Source organism: Branchiostoma lanceolatum, chromosome 5, assembly GCF_035083965.1.
Source record: "Branchiostoma lanceolatum isolate klBraLanc5 chromosome 5, klBraLanc5.hap2, whole genome shotgun sequence".
NCBI classification, from domain to species: Eukaryota; Metazoa; Chordata; class Leptocardii; order Amphioxiformes; family Branchiostomatidae; genus Branchiostoma; species Branchiostoma lanceolatum.
In genome coordinates, this window is record NC_089726.1 from 2477254 (window position 1) to 2494531 (window position 17278).

The following is a 17278-nucleotide window of genomic DNA, read 5'->3' on the forward strand; positions in this document are numbered from 1 at the left end:
TTTTGAAGTGGTCATAGGTTTCCCTCAAAACATACAATGTATTCTGAAATGAAAGATCCCTGGAAAATTTTGTTGGTGATTTTACCTGTTTTTCTTCTCCGCGTCGTCAGCGTCCAGCATGTAGACATTTACATGTGGCATATGTGAATATTTGTACATGACATGTATGTAGGTCTCTGGGAAGATTCTGAGAGAGACTTTACCTGTTTTTCTTCTCCGCATCGTCAGCAGCCAGCATGTAGACATTTACATGTGGCATATGTGAATATTTGTACATGACATGTATGTGGGTCTCTGAGAAGATTCTGAGAGTGACTTTACCTGTTTTTCTTCTCCGCGTCGTCAGCAGCCAGCATGTAGACCTGCTTGGCCTGGCTGAGCGTGAAGACGTGCTCCCTGTCCGTCGTCTCCAGCGGGTCTGGCTCAGATATGTAGTAACCCGGCAACGGGAGGGTGAATTCTGCCTTCACATCCTGAGGTACGGAAATGGACAAACAGTAAGTAGCAGAAATAATCCCTAGTAAACTCCTGGTCACTGCTGTACTGATACGTTAAGTTTTCATGCTTTGATGCCAATTGGCACAATGATTTCACACCAATTACTTTGTATGGCAGTCCAAATTTCTCTCCCTAAACTGCCAACCAAGCAAAGCCTTGGACCAATTAGTTGGAGCAGTGCCACATTGATGCCGTTTTCTGCCACAGCAATTATCTGGTGGTGACCATATTGTATAAAACGAAGTCAATGGCAGGTAAAATTATGATAATACCAACAAAAAGAGACAACATTGATTCTAACACTGAATGTTAAGATACTGGCAGAGAACAGAAACAGAGGTGTTTCAATACAGAGAGCATGATCTTTCAAATGTCAGTCTTGTTACATCTAATTCTACAGCACAAATAATCAGTTGCAGGAACGAATTACATTGTACAGTCTTGTTAGGTTGTATATTGTCTCGTTCAGTGTTCTAGCCAGTGCCCGTAATTCCCTCATTTGACAGAATCTTGTCGCTCATGACAGGCAAACATTTTGCCTAACCCGAAAGTATGACATAAATATAGAAGTAAATTTAAGGTATGACATAAAAAGAATTTAACAGTTCTCAGTGAAAAATGTGCTAGATGTTGGCACATTTTTGGCACACTGTTCGACAGATTAGCTGAAGAGGCTCAGTGGGCGTCACTCCACCGCCAGGGAAGATCCTGTAAAGTGCCTTTCCCAAGGGCACAACATCGGGGCATGGTGAGTCAGAGTTCAAGGCTCTAACAGTTACGCCACGCCGACGTCATAGTAAGACTAACTTGAAGTATCAGGTATGACATAGATATATGAAGTAAATATTCCACCTTGAAGTTCATGTATATTCTATAGAAGCCCATGCAATAAATGTAGAACCCTGTGTGATAACGCCTGGTACGGAACACCTGTAGTGAACGTTTTTGCGGCCCAGGTATGACATATGTACAAAATACAACACGGGGTATTCCGTATCACCCGAGGTACCGGCCCGACCGCGGGCCGACCCGCGGTCGGGCTGGGACCGAGAGTGATGCGGAATACAACCTGTTGTATTTTATTTATGTCATACCTTGGCCATACCCACCCGAGAAAACACACATTTTAATGCGAAATGCGCCAGAAGTTGAGGGAGTTTTGTGTCCTCGAACACAAAACTGCAACAACATTGATTCTAACCTCCGAATCCGGTATTCGAATTCACGACGGCGGCGCAACTGGCGCGCTCGAAATGCATTTGAAATATTCCATGGAAGCCCGTGTGATGCAACTTCCGAACCCTATGTGATACGGATAGTTATCACACGGTCCAGAACACCTGTATCAGGCCCAGGCATGATATAAAATATTAATATAGAATACAACACCGAGTTACCGGCCTGACCGCGGGTCAGATCGCACGACGGCTAAAAGTATGACATACATGTAAATCAATTTCCTTAAATCTGAGAACTAAAAAAATCTATATAGTTGGTGTGGTCTTGGCAAACACATTGTCAATGAGTATATTGTTGTATGATGTAGAAATGTGATTTGTTCGATACAATGAAAATAAACACGATCCTGTCTCTGTGTTCCAATGCCATTTTCATCCAAGTAAATTTGAAATACACCATCAATTTTTATGTGTCACTCTGTTCTCATGGCACTGGCTGTACATCCGGCCCCAGTTTAACGTTACACTTCCTCTCTTCCAAGAATATGTGACTATGTCATTCTAGTCTTAAAGCTGTGCGACACAGGGGCCATTGAATTTTGACTTATTTAGTATGCGCCTGTACTTGCCCCAACATTCTCGCCTACTCTATGTAAACACAGACGCTGACTGTACATTAGTGCCACCTCCACCTGCTTTGTTAATTTTTGATTTGTTAACTGTAACTTAATTTTAGCTGATTTAGCGGTCACTAGTCAACAGCTAAATTTTCATCATCGCAAATATTTGATCACTAATATTTGAGACAGTAATGTTTGTTCCCACCGTTTCACGACGGCGGCGCAACCGGCGCGCTCGAAATGCATTCGAAATATTCTATGGAAGCCCGTGTGATGCAACTTCAGAACCCTACATGTGATACGGATAGTTATCACACGGTCCAGAACACCTGTATCAGGCCCAGGCATGACATAAAATATTAATTAAATATAGAATACAACACGGAGTTACCGGCCCGACCGCGGGTCAGATCGCCCGACGGCTAAAAGTATGACATACATGTAAATCGATTTCCTTAAATCTGAGAACTAAAAAAATCTATATAGTTGGTGTGGTCTTGGCAAACACATTGTCAATGAGTTTTGTTGTATGATGTAGAAATGTGATTTGTTCGATACAATGAAAATACACACGATCCTGTCTCTGTGTTCCAATGCCATTTTCACCCATAAGTAAATTTGAAATACACCATCAATCTTTATGTGTCACTCTGTTCTCATGGCACTGGCTGTACATCCGGCCCCAGTTTAACGTTACACTTCCTCTCTTCCAAGAATATGTGACTATGTCATTCTAGTCTTAAAGCTGTGCGACACTGGGGCCATTGAATTTTGACTTATTTAGTATGCGCCTGTACTTGCCCCAACATTCTCGCCTACTCTATGTAAACACAGACACTGACTGTACATTAGTGCCTCCTCCACCTGCTTTGTTAATTTTTGATTTGTTAACTGTAACTTAATTTTAGCTGATTTAGCGGTCACTAGTCAACAGCTAAATTTTCATCATCGCAAATATTTGATCACTAATATTTGAGACAGTAATGTTTGTTCCCACCGTTAACATTAAGTGCCGTTACCTACTCCATTTTCCTCCAACCGCTATGTTCTCCTGTATCATTGTAAACAAGGATACGCTCTCTATACACAAGCCATTACTCATCCGTTGTCAAGTGCTCTGTCATTGTTTGCATGTAAACAATGACATGATCTCTTCACGACGACACAATCCGTTGAGACTATATAAAGACAACTTACAGACTGCGGCAAGACATTTCAACATCGGCTCTCCTAATGTTACGTACTGTAAAAAGGCTTACGTCTTCAGCAACAGACCGCCTTGGCGAACCACGGTAAGATGATTTTAGTCTATTCTTCGTTTTCACGGAACGTTCGATAACCGCTACGTCACGCGCGGGCGCCGTGTTAGATGATAACTGGCTGAATATACAAAATATAGAACAACGGCACTACCAAAGTTACCTGCGGGTCCGAGTGTGCTGTTTTTGTCTCCATACTGTGGATCTTTGAGCAGTCTAGCCAACGCTAGATATAAGGACAAAGTTGCAACAGTAGGTTTTGATCCGTAAAATCGTCATTTCAGAAGGTTTTCTATATACTCAGCTCACCACAAAACAAAGCTAACTATGATATCCACTCAAATGTTTTGTTAAGCCACGGCACATACATCTCACGATGATCGCAGGTAAGTCGCAACTAAAATAAGCTATGATCGCCGAGCATCGATGTTCAAATTGTTTCCAGCGTTGTACGATTTTTCACTTGCGGCTCTTATGGATAGCCACCTGGCCGCTTTTGTGTTTCTAAGTTCATTCGGGTCATGTATGGGATGGGGCTTCTTTTGTACCTGTCCGTTCGGGTTTTAATTGTGTCGAGAAGTTGTGATGACCGAGTTGATCTACCACTGATGTCACCGCGGTATGAAGGTAGCCAGTCTCTAAAAGTCTCTGAATGTAGCAGGCGTTTGGCAATTAGTTAAAGCACAGCTGGCGGTGTCGGCTATCTAAAGTAGGTAGATCGAGGACTTGGCATGCCTCGGTGTAGGATGAATATGCGGGTCCAAGTATTGTCCGGCAAGCCCTTTTCTGTATGGTCTCGACCCTCACCTGTTGTTTCCTTGTAAGACCCGGATGCCAAGCAGGGACGGCGTACTCGCAAGCCGGTCTGACCATGGTCTTGTAACAAGTCAGCAGATCTTCTCGAGAAAATTTGAGGCGGCGTAGCCGACGGAGCAGGAATAGTTTTCTATTCAAACCTGACTAATGACGACGTGGTCGACTTGTGTTTCCCAGCCAAGGTCTGCCTGCACAAGGTATGCCATCAAACAAGACTACCGGTAGTTCTTTTGAAAAAAGCTGGCGTTTTTCCTAGGTTTATGAGTGTGAAATGTTTAATTTCTCCTGTTATTGAAGTAAAATCTACCAAAGAAAGTCACTCAATGGCTGTTGAGTCTATAAGAAAAATGGTCATTTTGGGAAGGAAGTGTTTTAATAGAGAAAAGCAGATTTGGGAAAGCAATCTTGAAGTTGCGGCACAGTAATATAATATATAAGTGCTTTTAAAAAAGCTGGTCTTGGCTTACAACTTGTACTTTCTTAAAAAATATACAACAAGTTCATTATAAAAGCTATCAACTTGAATGTAATCATGTACATAGCACGCAATAAAACATACAATTTGAAAAAGCACCATTGATTCATCAGTTAAAAAAAAAGTTAAAGTGGTCCCATGCATCGAAGATGCGTAGGGGGGCGCCCATCTCCCTTTCGTAGCCCTTGGGCCACACAAGTGCAAGTCACTACAGCAGGGGGCTGGTCCGCTGGTAGTGATGTGTGTGTTTAACTTCCATACTCTTTCCCAAAATGCTGAGTGCTAAGCAGAGAAAGAAGTATGTACCATTTTTAGAGTCTTTGGTATGACCCGGCCGGGGTTCGAACTCACGACCTACCGTATGCAAGGCGGACACTCTACCAATTAGGCCATTGCACCGGGTAAGCACATTCATCAGTACTATCATGGTAATTAAGTGAAATAGAAGTTCATAACAGCTATGCCTGCTATGTGGCAAGATTCTATCTAAAATGATTACCAAATGTCAAACAAGCATTCAAACCAATTAACAGCTAGCTCATCTCTATTATACTGGTTTCCACATTTACGACATTTTTTCCTTATTTCCTTTATAATTTTGCTAATACCGTATTGCCTCGAATAAAGTACGCACTTTTGAAACATTTCAAAATTCAAAAGGCACCACAAGTCATTGCTAAAGTCAGGGTGCGTACTTTATTTGAGGTTATTGCCCGGACAAATTAGAAAAGGACCTCAAACCCTTGCTTAATCAAACCAGGAACCCAGCTGCGGTGAAGCAATACATGGCTCAATACCTGCCAATTTGCAAAGTTTGTAACTTGTCGTAGGTAATCCTCAAGTTTGCAGAGAAGATGCTGGCAGAGTAAACAAGAGAATCTTTTATGAATCTAAGGAATGGCATTATGTAGAAGTCCTTGATATAAGAAAAATGACCTGGAGATAAAAGGAGGAACACCATAAATTTGAATTTATCCTGTTCAAAATTTGTTCAAGATCAGTGGAGAAGGGGTGCGTACTTTATTTGGGGTTTTTCACTTTACGTTTCAGTTCTGCAAATTTGTCTGGAAGTAACCCCAAATCAGGGGTGCATACTTTAATTGGGATGCGCACTTTAATCGAGAAAATACGGTATTCATGAAAATTCACATATTTTTGTGCCGAGCGGCGTCACTTTCCACGTCCGTGTCGTCTGTGAAAACTTCTGAATGAAGTCGATACTGAACAATACATGTATTTTAATGGAGCATTTGCTACTGTAGCAAAGGATCGCTGTTTTGGGTGGTGTGTCCTATATAATGTCCTTGATCCGACGCCCTTCTGGAGTTTTTGCCTTCTGGCGTTTTTGCCTAATTTTATGCAATCAACAGCCAATGGCCATGCCTGCATGCTTGAATTGTGGTGTCGACCTTGCATGGTCATGCTTGCCTGGCCATGCTTGCATGGTCATGCTTGCATTGCCATGCTTGCATGCTTGAATTGTGGTGTCGACCTTCCATATTCGTGTCCTTGCATGCTTGCAACGAATTTGGTTCAAGATCCATGCTTAGTTACTGATACATTGCATGGTATTTTCCATAAAGAAAGAAAACATTTCCACACACTGTCTGGATCCGGGGTCCTTGACTACGAATCCCATTTACGAGCGAATTCAAAGTCCTGCGACGTTGAGCTAACTTGTAACGCTAACGGGGATGGCTAATTTTACGTGCGTACTTCTGTCTGAAATGACACGGACCATCAACATGACAAGATTATAGAGAGGGGCAAAAAAAGACCAATACAATACAAAAGAAAACTAGTAGTTTCGCTTTATCCTTGATCATACGATGTTTAAGTGGGCAACCTAACTCCTAAAAGAACAGCATAGAAACTGGACTTGTTGCACAATATTTAAGGCCGCATACCTCCTGATAAAACAAGAGTAAAGAATTTGTTTCCTACTTGTTAAACCATGCTTTGTGTGTTCATTTCATAGTTCAAAGTCTTTACAATTTCGCCTGGCCCAATTATCAACGTTACATTTCGTCCAGCATTAGTGTCTTCAAAGGATCGGCCCATTCATATAAAATGACATCAATTCTCTAGTAACATGAGTATTGTCAAGAAAACTTTGATAAACTTTCTTGTACAACAGTTACTTATCAAAAGAGTCTGTTCACGTCACTTTGTGAACAAAACTATAACAAAGGCTTAGTCAACAAAATTACAGAAAGCATAATTTCATTCATTCATTTGTTCAAGTAAATAAACGTGGAATGTAAACAATAACGGGTCGAGTTGGCGTTCATTATTTGGTGAAAATGCAAACTTAAAATGAATGGCACACGTTTAACCCAGGTGCCAAATTGTGTTAAGTTGACAGGAGCTCGGCAAAGGCTCATAGACGTGCGAAGGTTGGGCTGGGGGTTGATTTGGCTAAGTCAATGCATAACTGCCGAACACTCCAGCCTATCCACCAGGTCCTCCATGTGAATTCCGGTGTCTCTGGATAGAGCCCTCTGGAAAGTCAGCTTTCTGGAGTGTGTTTTTCCCCGGGGGCTCCACAGAATGAGTGAGGAGATAATCTTAATGAAGTGCAAATTATGCTAATTGGGACTTAATTTGCATAATCAATGAGTAAAATCTATATTTGCAGTGTTTTCCATAATATGACTCAAATACATGTAACATTATTATGTAGTTTATGGTAAGTTGAACATCAAGAGATAACAATTATGCAAATAGATACATAATTTGCATAATTGATGCAAAAGCCCCACAATTCATCTAAATGGTAGATGATAGGTCTGTCAATATTGCGACATGTGTAAGTTGGTTAAAGGTGTTCATGACCAAGCATATATTATGTAAATGTGTAAGTCATTTGCATAAACAGAATAGTTCATGGAGATATGAGGTCGCGGAACTCTTGTTGTAGTTGTTACTGCAACTGTTACAGTACTATTTTCAGGAAGCTACAATCATATAAGGGCCGGCCGACCATTCTTTGAGCTCTAAGATTACATTTTTGCAGGAAAACTACCGGTGAGTGTTCGAGAAAATACCACACTGCAGGCTTCGTCTCGACTTTAAGGAATCAAATCTTCTCCCTACGATAAATAAAGTATTACAAGTAATATCTATTTTTGAGCTATTTCCACTACTGTCAACATCATGACAGTGACTTTAAGGTGTTCCCAACAAATGTACATACCACTCAGAGTCTGGCCCATGTAAACAGAAAAGAAAACAATAATGTCCCGCCTCAGTGGAAGAACTGAAGATCAGCGAAGATGAGAAACAGAAGGGTTAACATATGTCTCCTCATATCCGATGCAAATGGCATTTTTTTTCAAGGTGAAGCAAGCTGCGCAGTTACACGCAGGGTTTGCCGTGCCAGGTACCACTGTCATAGTTGTGACTTCCTTGACTGTCTTATAACTCTTCCGACCAGGTGCACACATCAAGATTTCTTCAGGACACGGTCTCTGGGTAAGTCTTCATCTCTGTCTTATGTTTGGGACTTATCTGCTTGTAAAGAAAGCTTATCATCCAGTGAGAATGAATTGTGCAACTGTACAACAACCCACTTTGGGATTGTATATTGTGGATTTATTTCGTACATAAATTTAAGTTTTTGACATAACTGCTGTAAATTAACACTTTTAAGAGACAAATAATGTGTACTTGTCAACCACTGTTGCCTCTGCAATGACTGAAAATCTAAACTTAAGGCAATATGACAAAATCAAGCCAATTAATGTTTTTTTTTCTTCTCATTTCCTTGTCAGGAACACCTGAATAGAATAACATGACTTTTGTATGACAGGGAGTAGCAAAGGGGTTACATCTAAAAGCCAATAATACCAACTATGTTATATCCTTCATTATACATGTAAGTCATTTAAAAACAAAGGTGCAAGTACAGGTATATTGTTGGGCTTTACATCAAAGCTGTTACAATAAAGTAACACCTATATACCCAGAACACAAACCTATCATAATGTCTTACACTACAGACCCAACGATTCTTAGAAGAAGATTGAAGTAAATAGTCTTTCATCACTTGGCGAGAAGGCCAAGAATTTTCTCTCCAGCTTAAACGTCACTGGTAAGTAATGATATTTCTTTACACAACACGCATGGGTCTATCATATCTTTGTTAAGTTTATAATCATGCAAATGTAAGTTTATAATCATGCAAATGTATTGTGTATGTTGTGTAGAAGTCTATAACTGCATTAATTTCAAAACACAAATGCAAGAACAAAGAGTATTCTTCTATTTCTGTAACTTAAAGGTGTAATCAAAGCTGGGATAATTTTCTCTTTAAAGTTGTTGGATGGTATCATAAAGAACTAGAGTTCCATGACCTCATACCTTCGCCAAATGATTTTAACCTTTATGATTGACGTATTAGGAGTGTTTCTCATCAATTATGAATCATACCAGTTGATTGTCTTAAAATATAACATGTCCAAAGTATGAGCTTAACAAATTATGAGCTTAACAAAGAAGGTTATGCTAATATTTATCATCAATTATGCAAATGAGTCCCTTATCAACATAATTTGATTCAACGATGTTCACATAACTTCCCGATGCCACAAAAAAGCATCAAATGTATGAATTTGTCGTCATTTGCCAGTGTGGAATAATACAAGGTAGTCATTAAGAATGCAAATTAGGCCCACATTTGCATATTTTCTATCTTTAACAGCCCTCTCTTCCTCAGTTACAATTTGAATAGTCATATCATGGAACAAACCGGATTTTTAAAGTTGCCTCATTAATTATGCGAATTAGAATCTGATTTGCATAATTATCGTCCAATCATACCAAGCATCACACAGGCTATCCACATACCAAAAATCATGACCATCCATCAAGGCCATCTTGTTATAGTATTTTCTCATTAATTATGCAAATGAGGTCTTCATTTGCATAGTTCATATAGTTTAATATTTCTCTCTTCCTCAGGTACATATGTCACATGTTTCCTATCATGGAATTTGGCGGATGTATAAACTTTCCTCATTAATTATGCAAATTAGAAACTGATTTGCATAAGAAGTATCTAATCATGTACATCATCACTCAAGCTATCTACTTACCAAAAATCATTACCATCCATCAAGCCCTTCTTGAGTTATTCCCTTTCAAAGTCAGATGCAAAACCTGCTCCTGCAGTTCCAAAAAAGCCACTAGGGGCCCAAACTCGTACCACTTACTCTCTGTCCAAAGATCTATGTACCACTCAAAAATCAGTTCCATAGCATGTCCAGAAATGAGATATCCAAACAGGAAGTTCTGCTGCAGTACCGTAAGAAGCCGCTAGGGGGCCCAAAATCTAATCGTTTTCAGGTCTCATCAAGACCTATCGACATACCAAATATCAAAACAATCAATCAAGGCGTTCTTTAGTTATTCTGGTCCACTACAGACAGACAAACAAACAGACAAACAAACGCTACCCTCTGCATAACCTTCTCGGCGAAGGTAATTAGGGCTTTTTTCATTAAAAAAAGATGGGCAATGTAATAAGACGTTGCAATGTCAATAGTGGTCTCTGCTAGAGTTTTCTCTTTCAACTCATAGCTAACATGGCAGATAAGGACCTCATTTGCATATATCAGTTGATCACCTTCTCTACCCTAATTAGTCTTATCTTAGCAAAATAGGCTATTTCCTCATACATTATGTAAATGAGGCCCTCATATGAATGATTTATGTCATATGAATGATTTATGTCTAATTAGGTATTCATAAAATGTATAATTGATATCTTGATATCAATATTTATCTAATTCTCAGTTACAGATGCCATGCATGTGTTTGAGAGTCCTTTAATTAAATGGAATACAGTGGATTTATTTAAACTTTCCTCTTTGATTATGCAAACTATTTCCAGGTTTGCACAGTAACTGTTATGATTGTGTACATGACTTGTAAACCATCACTTAAGCTTTTAAACATCAACCCCGTCTTGAGTGAATCTCTTTCAAAGTTTGAAACAAAGTCAGCTCCTGCAGTTCCAATTTCGAGTAAAAAGAAAAGAATGCTCTCAATTGACATGTTGTTACATGTAATACAATGTACATGATTTGTACAGATTGTAACAATTTAAACTATTCCTGTATCAGGACAGAGATCAGCATGGGTGAAAAGCTGCTGTTATCCCTTCTGATCATCCTGAAGGTGTTTGGATCAACAGAAGCTGCCTGCAGCATTACAGGTTCTACTGCTGACTGCACCAACCAGAACTTCACCAGTGTTCCTCAGAACCTGCCAACAGGCATCACTCACTTAGATTTGGGAAATAATCTAATCACAACATTAAGTCAGTCTGATTTCTCACAGTATGGGAGCTTGACACGTCTAGATCTAGAAAACAATCAAATTGCAACAATCAACAGCCAAACATTCCATAACTTGTCAGATTTGATCACTTTGAATCTTCAATTGAACCGCCTGTCAAACCTCAGATCTGACATGTTCACAGGGCTGGGAAATTTGGGGGACCTTAGGCTGTACAATAATGAGATCAGTGATATTCAGGCTGGAACTTTCAATTCAACACCACAACTGAGAATCTTGGACCTGTATCAGAACAAGTTAACAATCAGATCTGACATGTTTATAGGGCTGGGAAAATTATTGTACCTTGACTTACACAATAATGAGATCAGTGACATTCAGGCTGGAACTTTCAGTTCAACACCACAACTGAGAACCTTGTACCTGTATCAGAACAACTTAACAAACCTCAGATCTGACATGTTTACAGGGCTGGGAAACTTGGATACCCTTCAGCTGGACAGTAATGAGATCAGTGACATTCAGGCTGGAACTTTCAATTCAACACCACAACTGAGAGTGTTCCACCTGCAGCAGAACGAGTTAACAAACCTCAGATCTGACATGTTTACAGGGCTAGGAGACTTACAGTTCCTTTACTTGTACAATAATGAGATCAGTGACATTCAGGCTGGAACTTTCAGTTCAACACCACAACTGAGAACCATGTTGCTGCTTCAGAACAAGTTAACAAACCTCAGATCTGACATGTTCACAGGGCTGGGAAACTTGGATCGCCTTCAGCTACACAATAATGAGATCAGTGACATTCAGGCAGGAACTTTCAATTCAACACCACAACTGAGAAGCTTAACCCTGCATGAGAACAAGTTAACAAACCTCAGATTTGACATGTTTACAGGGCTGAGAAATTTGCAGACCCTTTGGCTCCACAATAATGAGATCAGTGACATTCAGTCTGGAACTTTCAATTCAACAACGCAACTGAGAGAGTTGAACCTGTATCAGAACAAGTTAACAAACCTCAGATCTGACATGTTCACAGGGCTGGGAAACTTGCAGGACCTTGACATACATAGAAATGAGATCAGTGATAATGATATTCCAGCTGGAACTTTCAATCCAACAACGCAACTGACAAGCTTGTCCCTGAATCAGAACAAGTTAACAAGCCTCAGATCTGACATGTTTACAGGGCTGGGAAACTTGGAGTACCTTCACTTGCGCTATAATGAGATCAGTGACATTCAGGCTGGAACTTTCCAGTCAACACCACAACTGAGAGAGTTAAACCTTCAGCACAATAGACTTACAGTCCTAAAATCAGAGATCTTTGCAGAACTCTCATCATTCTCTACTGTAAACATTGACAACAACCCCTGGCAGTGTGACTGTAGGATGGTTCCCTTCAGGCAAATGATGAATGGGTCTCATTCATTTGAAAACCAAATCACATGTGAAGGACCAGGAAACTTCCACGGGCAAAAACTTCAAGATATCAGTATTGAAGATCTAATGTCAGACTGTGAAGAACCAACCATACTGAGGTTTGGGAGGGGTGACAATAACACAGTGGTAGAGGGGGAGACTCTCCATTTGGTCTGTGAAGCTTCAGGAATCCCCACACCAGACATCACAGTCACTCTCCCATCTGGACTGAATGCAACTGTTGAGTCAAGTGGGAGGGTGACTGTGGAAGTGAATGGTGCCATCAACATAACAGATGTTACTGCAGAAGACTCTGGTTTGTACAACTGTATTGCAGCAAGTTTTGTTGGCTCTACATCTGTCACTCTGTCAATTGTTGTCCAATTGAACATTCCCACAACTGTTACAATGTCACCAGTAACTTCACCTCTTACTGTGACGGGTGCCTCAAACAAACCAGAAAGCAGTTCTACTAACCGTGCACAAGATAATTCCACGTACTCCCTCCCTATTGTTGGCTCTACGCCTTCAAAAACTACACCCAACGTTTCCTTTCCTACTTTTGTTACCCCTACATCTTCTGAACAACCCAAGTCTACTGACACCTTCTCCCTGCCAGTTCTTGTTGGCTCTGTCTGTGGTGCAGTATTTGGCACTGCCCTACTTTTTATCATCATTCTCACAATCTGGCACAAGAAGAGGTCCAAAAATTCTCAATTGGGCTCAAATCCAGACGAAGAGGAGTATCATGATGTAATTCCTCTGTCACAAATATCACATACAGATAACGTTACAGACCACAGAGAGCAGGTTGGCATGATTGAACATGAATATGAGGTCATACCTCCTTCCCCTCCCCCTGGAAATGTGTCAGGTCCACTGTCTGATGACCAGAATGGGTCAGCAGCTGCACATGGTGCTGATTCTCCACAGGGAGTCGTGGATGAGGAGGAATATGAGTCAGTAAAAGATGATCCTCAGTCCCACAAGTATGAAAACAGCCACGTGATAGCCAAAGATACTGAGGAAACTGTAGAGGTAATCATGGATCCAGATGATTACCTGTCGTTTGTAGTTACTGAAAAAGACACGCCACAGCCCGGCAAATGTGAGAATAGCCAGATGGCCACAGCTGCTAAAGATGCTGCAGCTGGTCCACAGGTTATCTTGGATGAGTATGAGTCAATGACTGGAAACAATGATTTTATGTCCCACAAGTATGAAAACAGCCAGGTGATCGCAGCTGCTAAAGATGCTGCAGCTGGTCCACAGGTTATCTTGGATGAGTATGAGTTAATGACTGGAAACGATGATTTTATGTCCCACAAGTATGAAAACAGCCAGGTGATCGCAGCTGCTAAAGATGCTGCAGCTGTTCCACAGGTTATCAGCTATGAGAATGATGATGAGTCAACTAGAAAAGATGATCCTCAGTCCCACTATGAAAACAGCCAGGTGATCGCAGCTGTTAAAGATGCTGCAGCTGTTCCACAGGTTATCAGCTATGAGAATGATGATGAGACAGCTGATAATCAGACACAGGCTGACTGCTAGAATGGCCCAGCAGCTGTCCATGGTGCTGATGATCCAAACCATTACCAACAACTGAGGAATGAAACTCTTGAGCAGCAGCACACCTACACACCACTTTTGGCTCACAAATAAAATGGCAGCTGTCCATGGTGCTGATACCCCAAACCGTTACCAACAACTGAGGAATGAAACCCTTGAGCATCAGCACACCTACACATCCCTTCTGCCTCACGATTCATGATTCACCAAATCTATCAGACGTTTTTCCTCAATCAAAGTCACACGCAAAATAACTGTGGGACAAAATCTTGAGATAAACTTCAAAATGCTATGTTATATTTTCTGCTGCAAGCGTAATGTCAGGCAGAAAGTCGGAAACTTATGGGGTAAAATGGTCACAAAAAAATTCCAATAGAGTTTTGTGCTTTGTTGTACAAAGTTGGCATTTTCAGGTCTACCCAGACAGTTAAAGCAATATTTTTTATGTCATGTTACTCCAGCCAAACAAAAGATTTAAAAAAAGAAATGATTTGAAAAAGCAAAGATGCAGGATTATGTATTTTGATGTATTAATATGGAGAAATATGTATTATGCAGGATTTTGTATTATGCCGGATTATGTATTATGCCGGATTATGTATTATGCCGGATTATGTATTATTCCGGATTATGTATTATGCCGGATTATGTATTATGCCGGATTATGTATCATGAAAAATTATGTATTATGCAGTCTAAAATCTAGTCAAAATCTAGTCAAAAACAACATACAATAATGTTTAGAGGCTCCACCATATGGAACAATCTCAGTCTAATTCAACAATCTTGCTCGTCACTACCCTGTTTTAAAAAACTTCTAAAGATAGATTTCATTGAACATGCAAGCATTACCTTCTCCTGGTTTGTTTGTTTTCCTTGCTTTCCGCTTTTCATTCGATGTTTGATTAGAATAATTCACATGATTATTATTTTTGTATAATTTTGATCTGTCTTTATAAGTTGTATATGATATTTACAACTCAAAATATACTTACTAGTTCCTCTTCTTTTCCATTTGTATCATTAGGATTTATGGTATAATTTCCATTTGTTCTTTCGTTAATTTTGCTTCGTTTTGATTATGTATAACTACTGTCTAGTTTCGAGGGGGGCCCACTAAAAGCCACATAGGCCTCTGGCCCCCCTGCATGTTTTTTATTTGCCCTGTTTATCTATGGTTTTATAATTGTACACATGCATGCAAACAATAAACAATTACATTGTATGTATTATGCAGAATTATGTATTATGATATAATTAGGTCTTAGTTGTTTGTATAGTATTATCAATTATTATATATAATATGGGATTTTAAGACATGTACATATTTAAAATATGGCTTAATTAAGAATTAGTGATCACCCCCTGCAAATCGAAGTAGGAAGATTATACCGGGCTCCTCTGAGCGTCAGACTTTGTACACTTTGTGACTCCAACAGTATGATCATGATGATGTCCGTTTTGTATTAGACTGTGCGTTATACAGGGAATACGTAATTCTTTTATCAGTGCCCTGACTTTAGATATGTGATCTAAAACATCAGTAAAAGACAAACTATTTGTATATATAATGACATCCTCTGACAACATTGTACAACAAAGACTCTGTGAATTTGTACATGTCATGTGTTGTAAGAAGAGGGAAGAGACATGTAGACAATAGATTTAATGGTGGCATAGCCTTATATGCTTACATGTACATGTAGTACAATGTAGTCAAGACATGTGCAAGATGTGAAATTCTTTATTCTTGAATTATATATCATCGTCCTGCTGAATAATGGTCCCTTCGTTTGTTTGTTTGTATACCCGGTAAACCGCCTCGTGGCATAACACACCAGGTTTGTACTGAACAGTACAAGCTGCATATCCGGACAGATTTACATGATCCACTCGCACCGGGAAGGACCCCTGCTCTTTTCCTAATGAGTAATAAGTAATAAGCTCCTTCCCCCTGCTCGTAACGGGACCAAGTGTAAGGGGGCATGTAGCATGTACGTACAGCATGGGCATAGTCATGTGGCATCAGGGCTACAGGTTTGAGAGTGAGCGCAGGAAGAAGTATTGTACGGCTACGAGGCTTCCTTCCCCTGAATATTTTGGAATTTATAACCTTCAGAAATGCAATTTCATGCATTTGAGGGCTAAATTTGGGGAAATAAAGGCAAAGTCTTTCACCTTTGTTACAAAACAACATAAAAGCCCCCCCCCCCATGCTGGTTGAAACACAGACCAAATCAGAGCATAGGGGATCACAATCACAGTGTATACGAGGGAGCCCCCTATGCTCAACTGCGATGGCGAGAAGCCTGAGAAATATTGTACATGTACAACAGTCATCATCATCATCAACAACATTTGTCCGGAAATACTCCGGTGAGGTACACTCAATAAAGTTTTGAACAACATACATTTGTATTAGTGCTGCGTAATTTTTACTGTACCGTAAAAATTGATTAGGTACAGGTCCAAAATACCGGATCATGAAGTACCGGTACTGTACCGATATAAATTTACACCAAGTATGTGCTTAGTTTGTGACTGATCGCATGGCCTCATGCAAGTCACAAAACATGACCAAAGTGACACCTTGGAACAGTGTAACTAATATGCAACAGATCATTCAGGCAGGCCGGGAGTTTTGATAGCAAGGCCAAGGGAGTTTGGCGGTAGGAAACCTACCTCAATCTTTGTATAAACAAGTTGAAAACAGTTTATTTAAATATGTTTCTGTCATTATTGAAGAAGTTCAGGTACAGGTCCAGACCTGTACCTAAACCTCTGTACCTGTACCTGTACCAGGTCCTTATGTTTCGATTAGGTATGTAGCACTAGTTTAGTAATGGGTGAGTGCCTACCTGGTGTGCCTTATACACGTACAGAACCATCCCGTCTGCGGACAGGGCGAACCAGTGTCTGTTCCACCGTCTCCTGTCCCGGTCCAACATGTGCAGGTAACCTGACATCTCACCACCTGCCTCCGCTGCGTGGAGCTGGGGGAACATTCAATAGTCATTCATTCATTCATTCATTCATTCACTCACTCACTCAGTCACTCCTGTCAAGGTCCAACATGTGCAGGTAACCCGACATCTCACCGCCTGCCTCCGCTGCGTGGAGCTGGGGGAAAAG

General features: G+C 40.3%; 2 protein-coding genes across 2 annotated transcripts in view; one reads left to right on the forward strand and one right to left on the reverse strand.

The window, feature by feature from the left end:
• The window catches only part of LOC136434713 (FYVE, RhoGEF and PH domain-containing protein 2-like), a 39873-nt gene that overhangs the window by 5483 nt on the left and 17112 nt on the right, over positions 1 to 17278 (reverse strand). The window contains exons 15-17 of the mRNA XM_066427731.1: positions 17203 to 17266; positions 17005 to 17150; positions 322 to 473 (exon numbers count right to left, since the gene is read on the reverse strand). Of these exons, the coding sequence (XP_066283828.1) occupies positions 322 to 473; positions 17005 to 17150; positions 17203 to 17266 (362 nt within the window). The remainder of the gene's footprint in view (positions 1 to 321; positions 474 to 17004; positions 17151 to 17202; positions 17267 to 17278) is intronic.
• On the forward strand, positions 10879 to 15362 carry LOC136434387 (slit homolog 2 protein-like). The gene has a single exon (XM_066427179.1). It carries the CDS (start codon positions 10922 to 10924, stop codon positions 14126 to 14128), a length of 3207 nt encoding a protein of 1068 aa, XP_066283276.1. The 5' UTR covers positions 10879 to 10921; the 3' UTR covers positions 14129 to 15362.

What these genes read in the sequence shown, in the direction of transcription:
- LOC136434387 (XM_066427179.1), top strand. Translation starts at nt 10,922, where the DNA reads ATGTACATGATTTGTACAGATTGTAACAATTTAAACTATTCCTGTATC.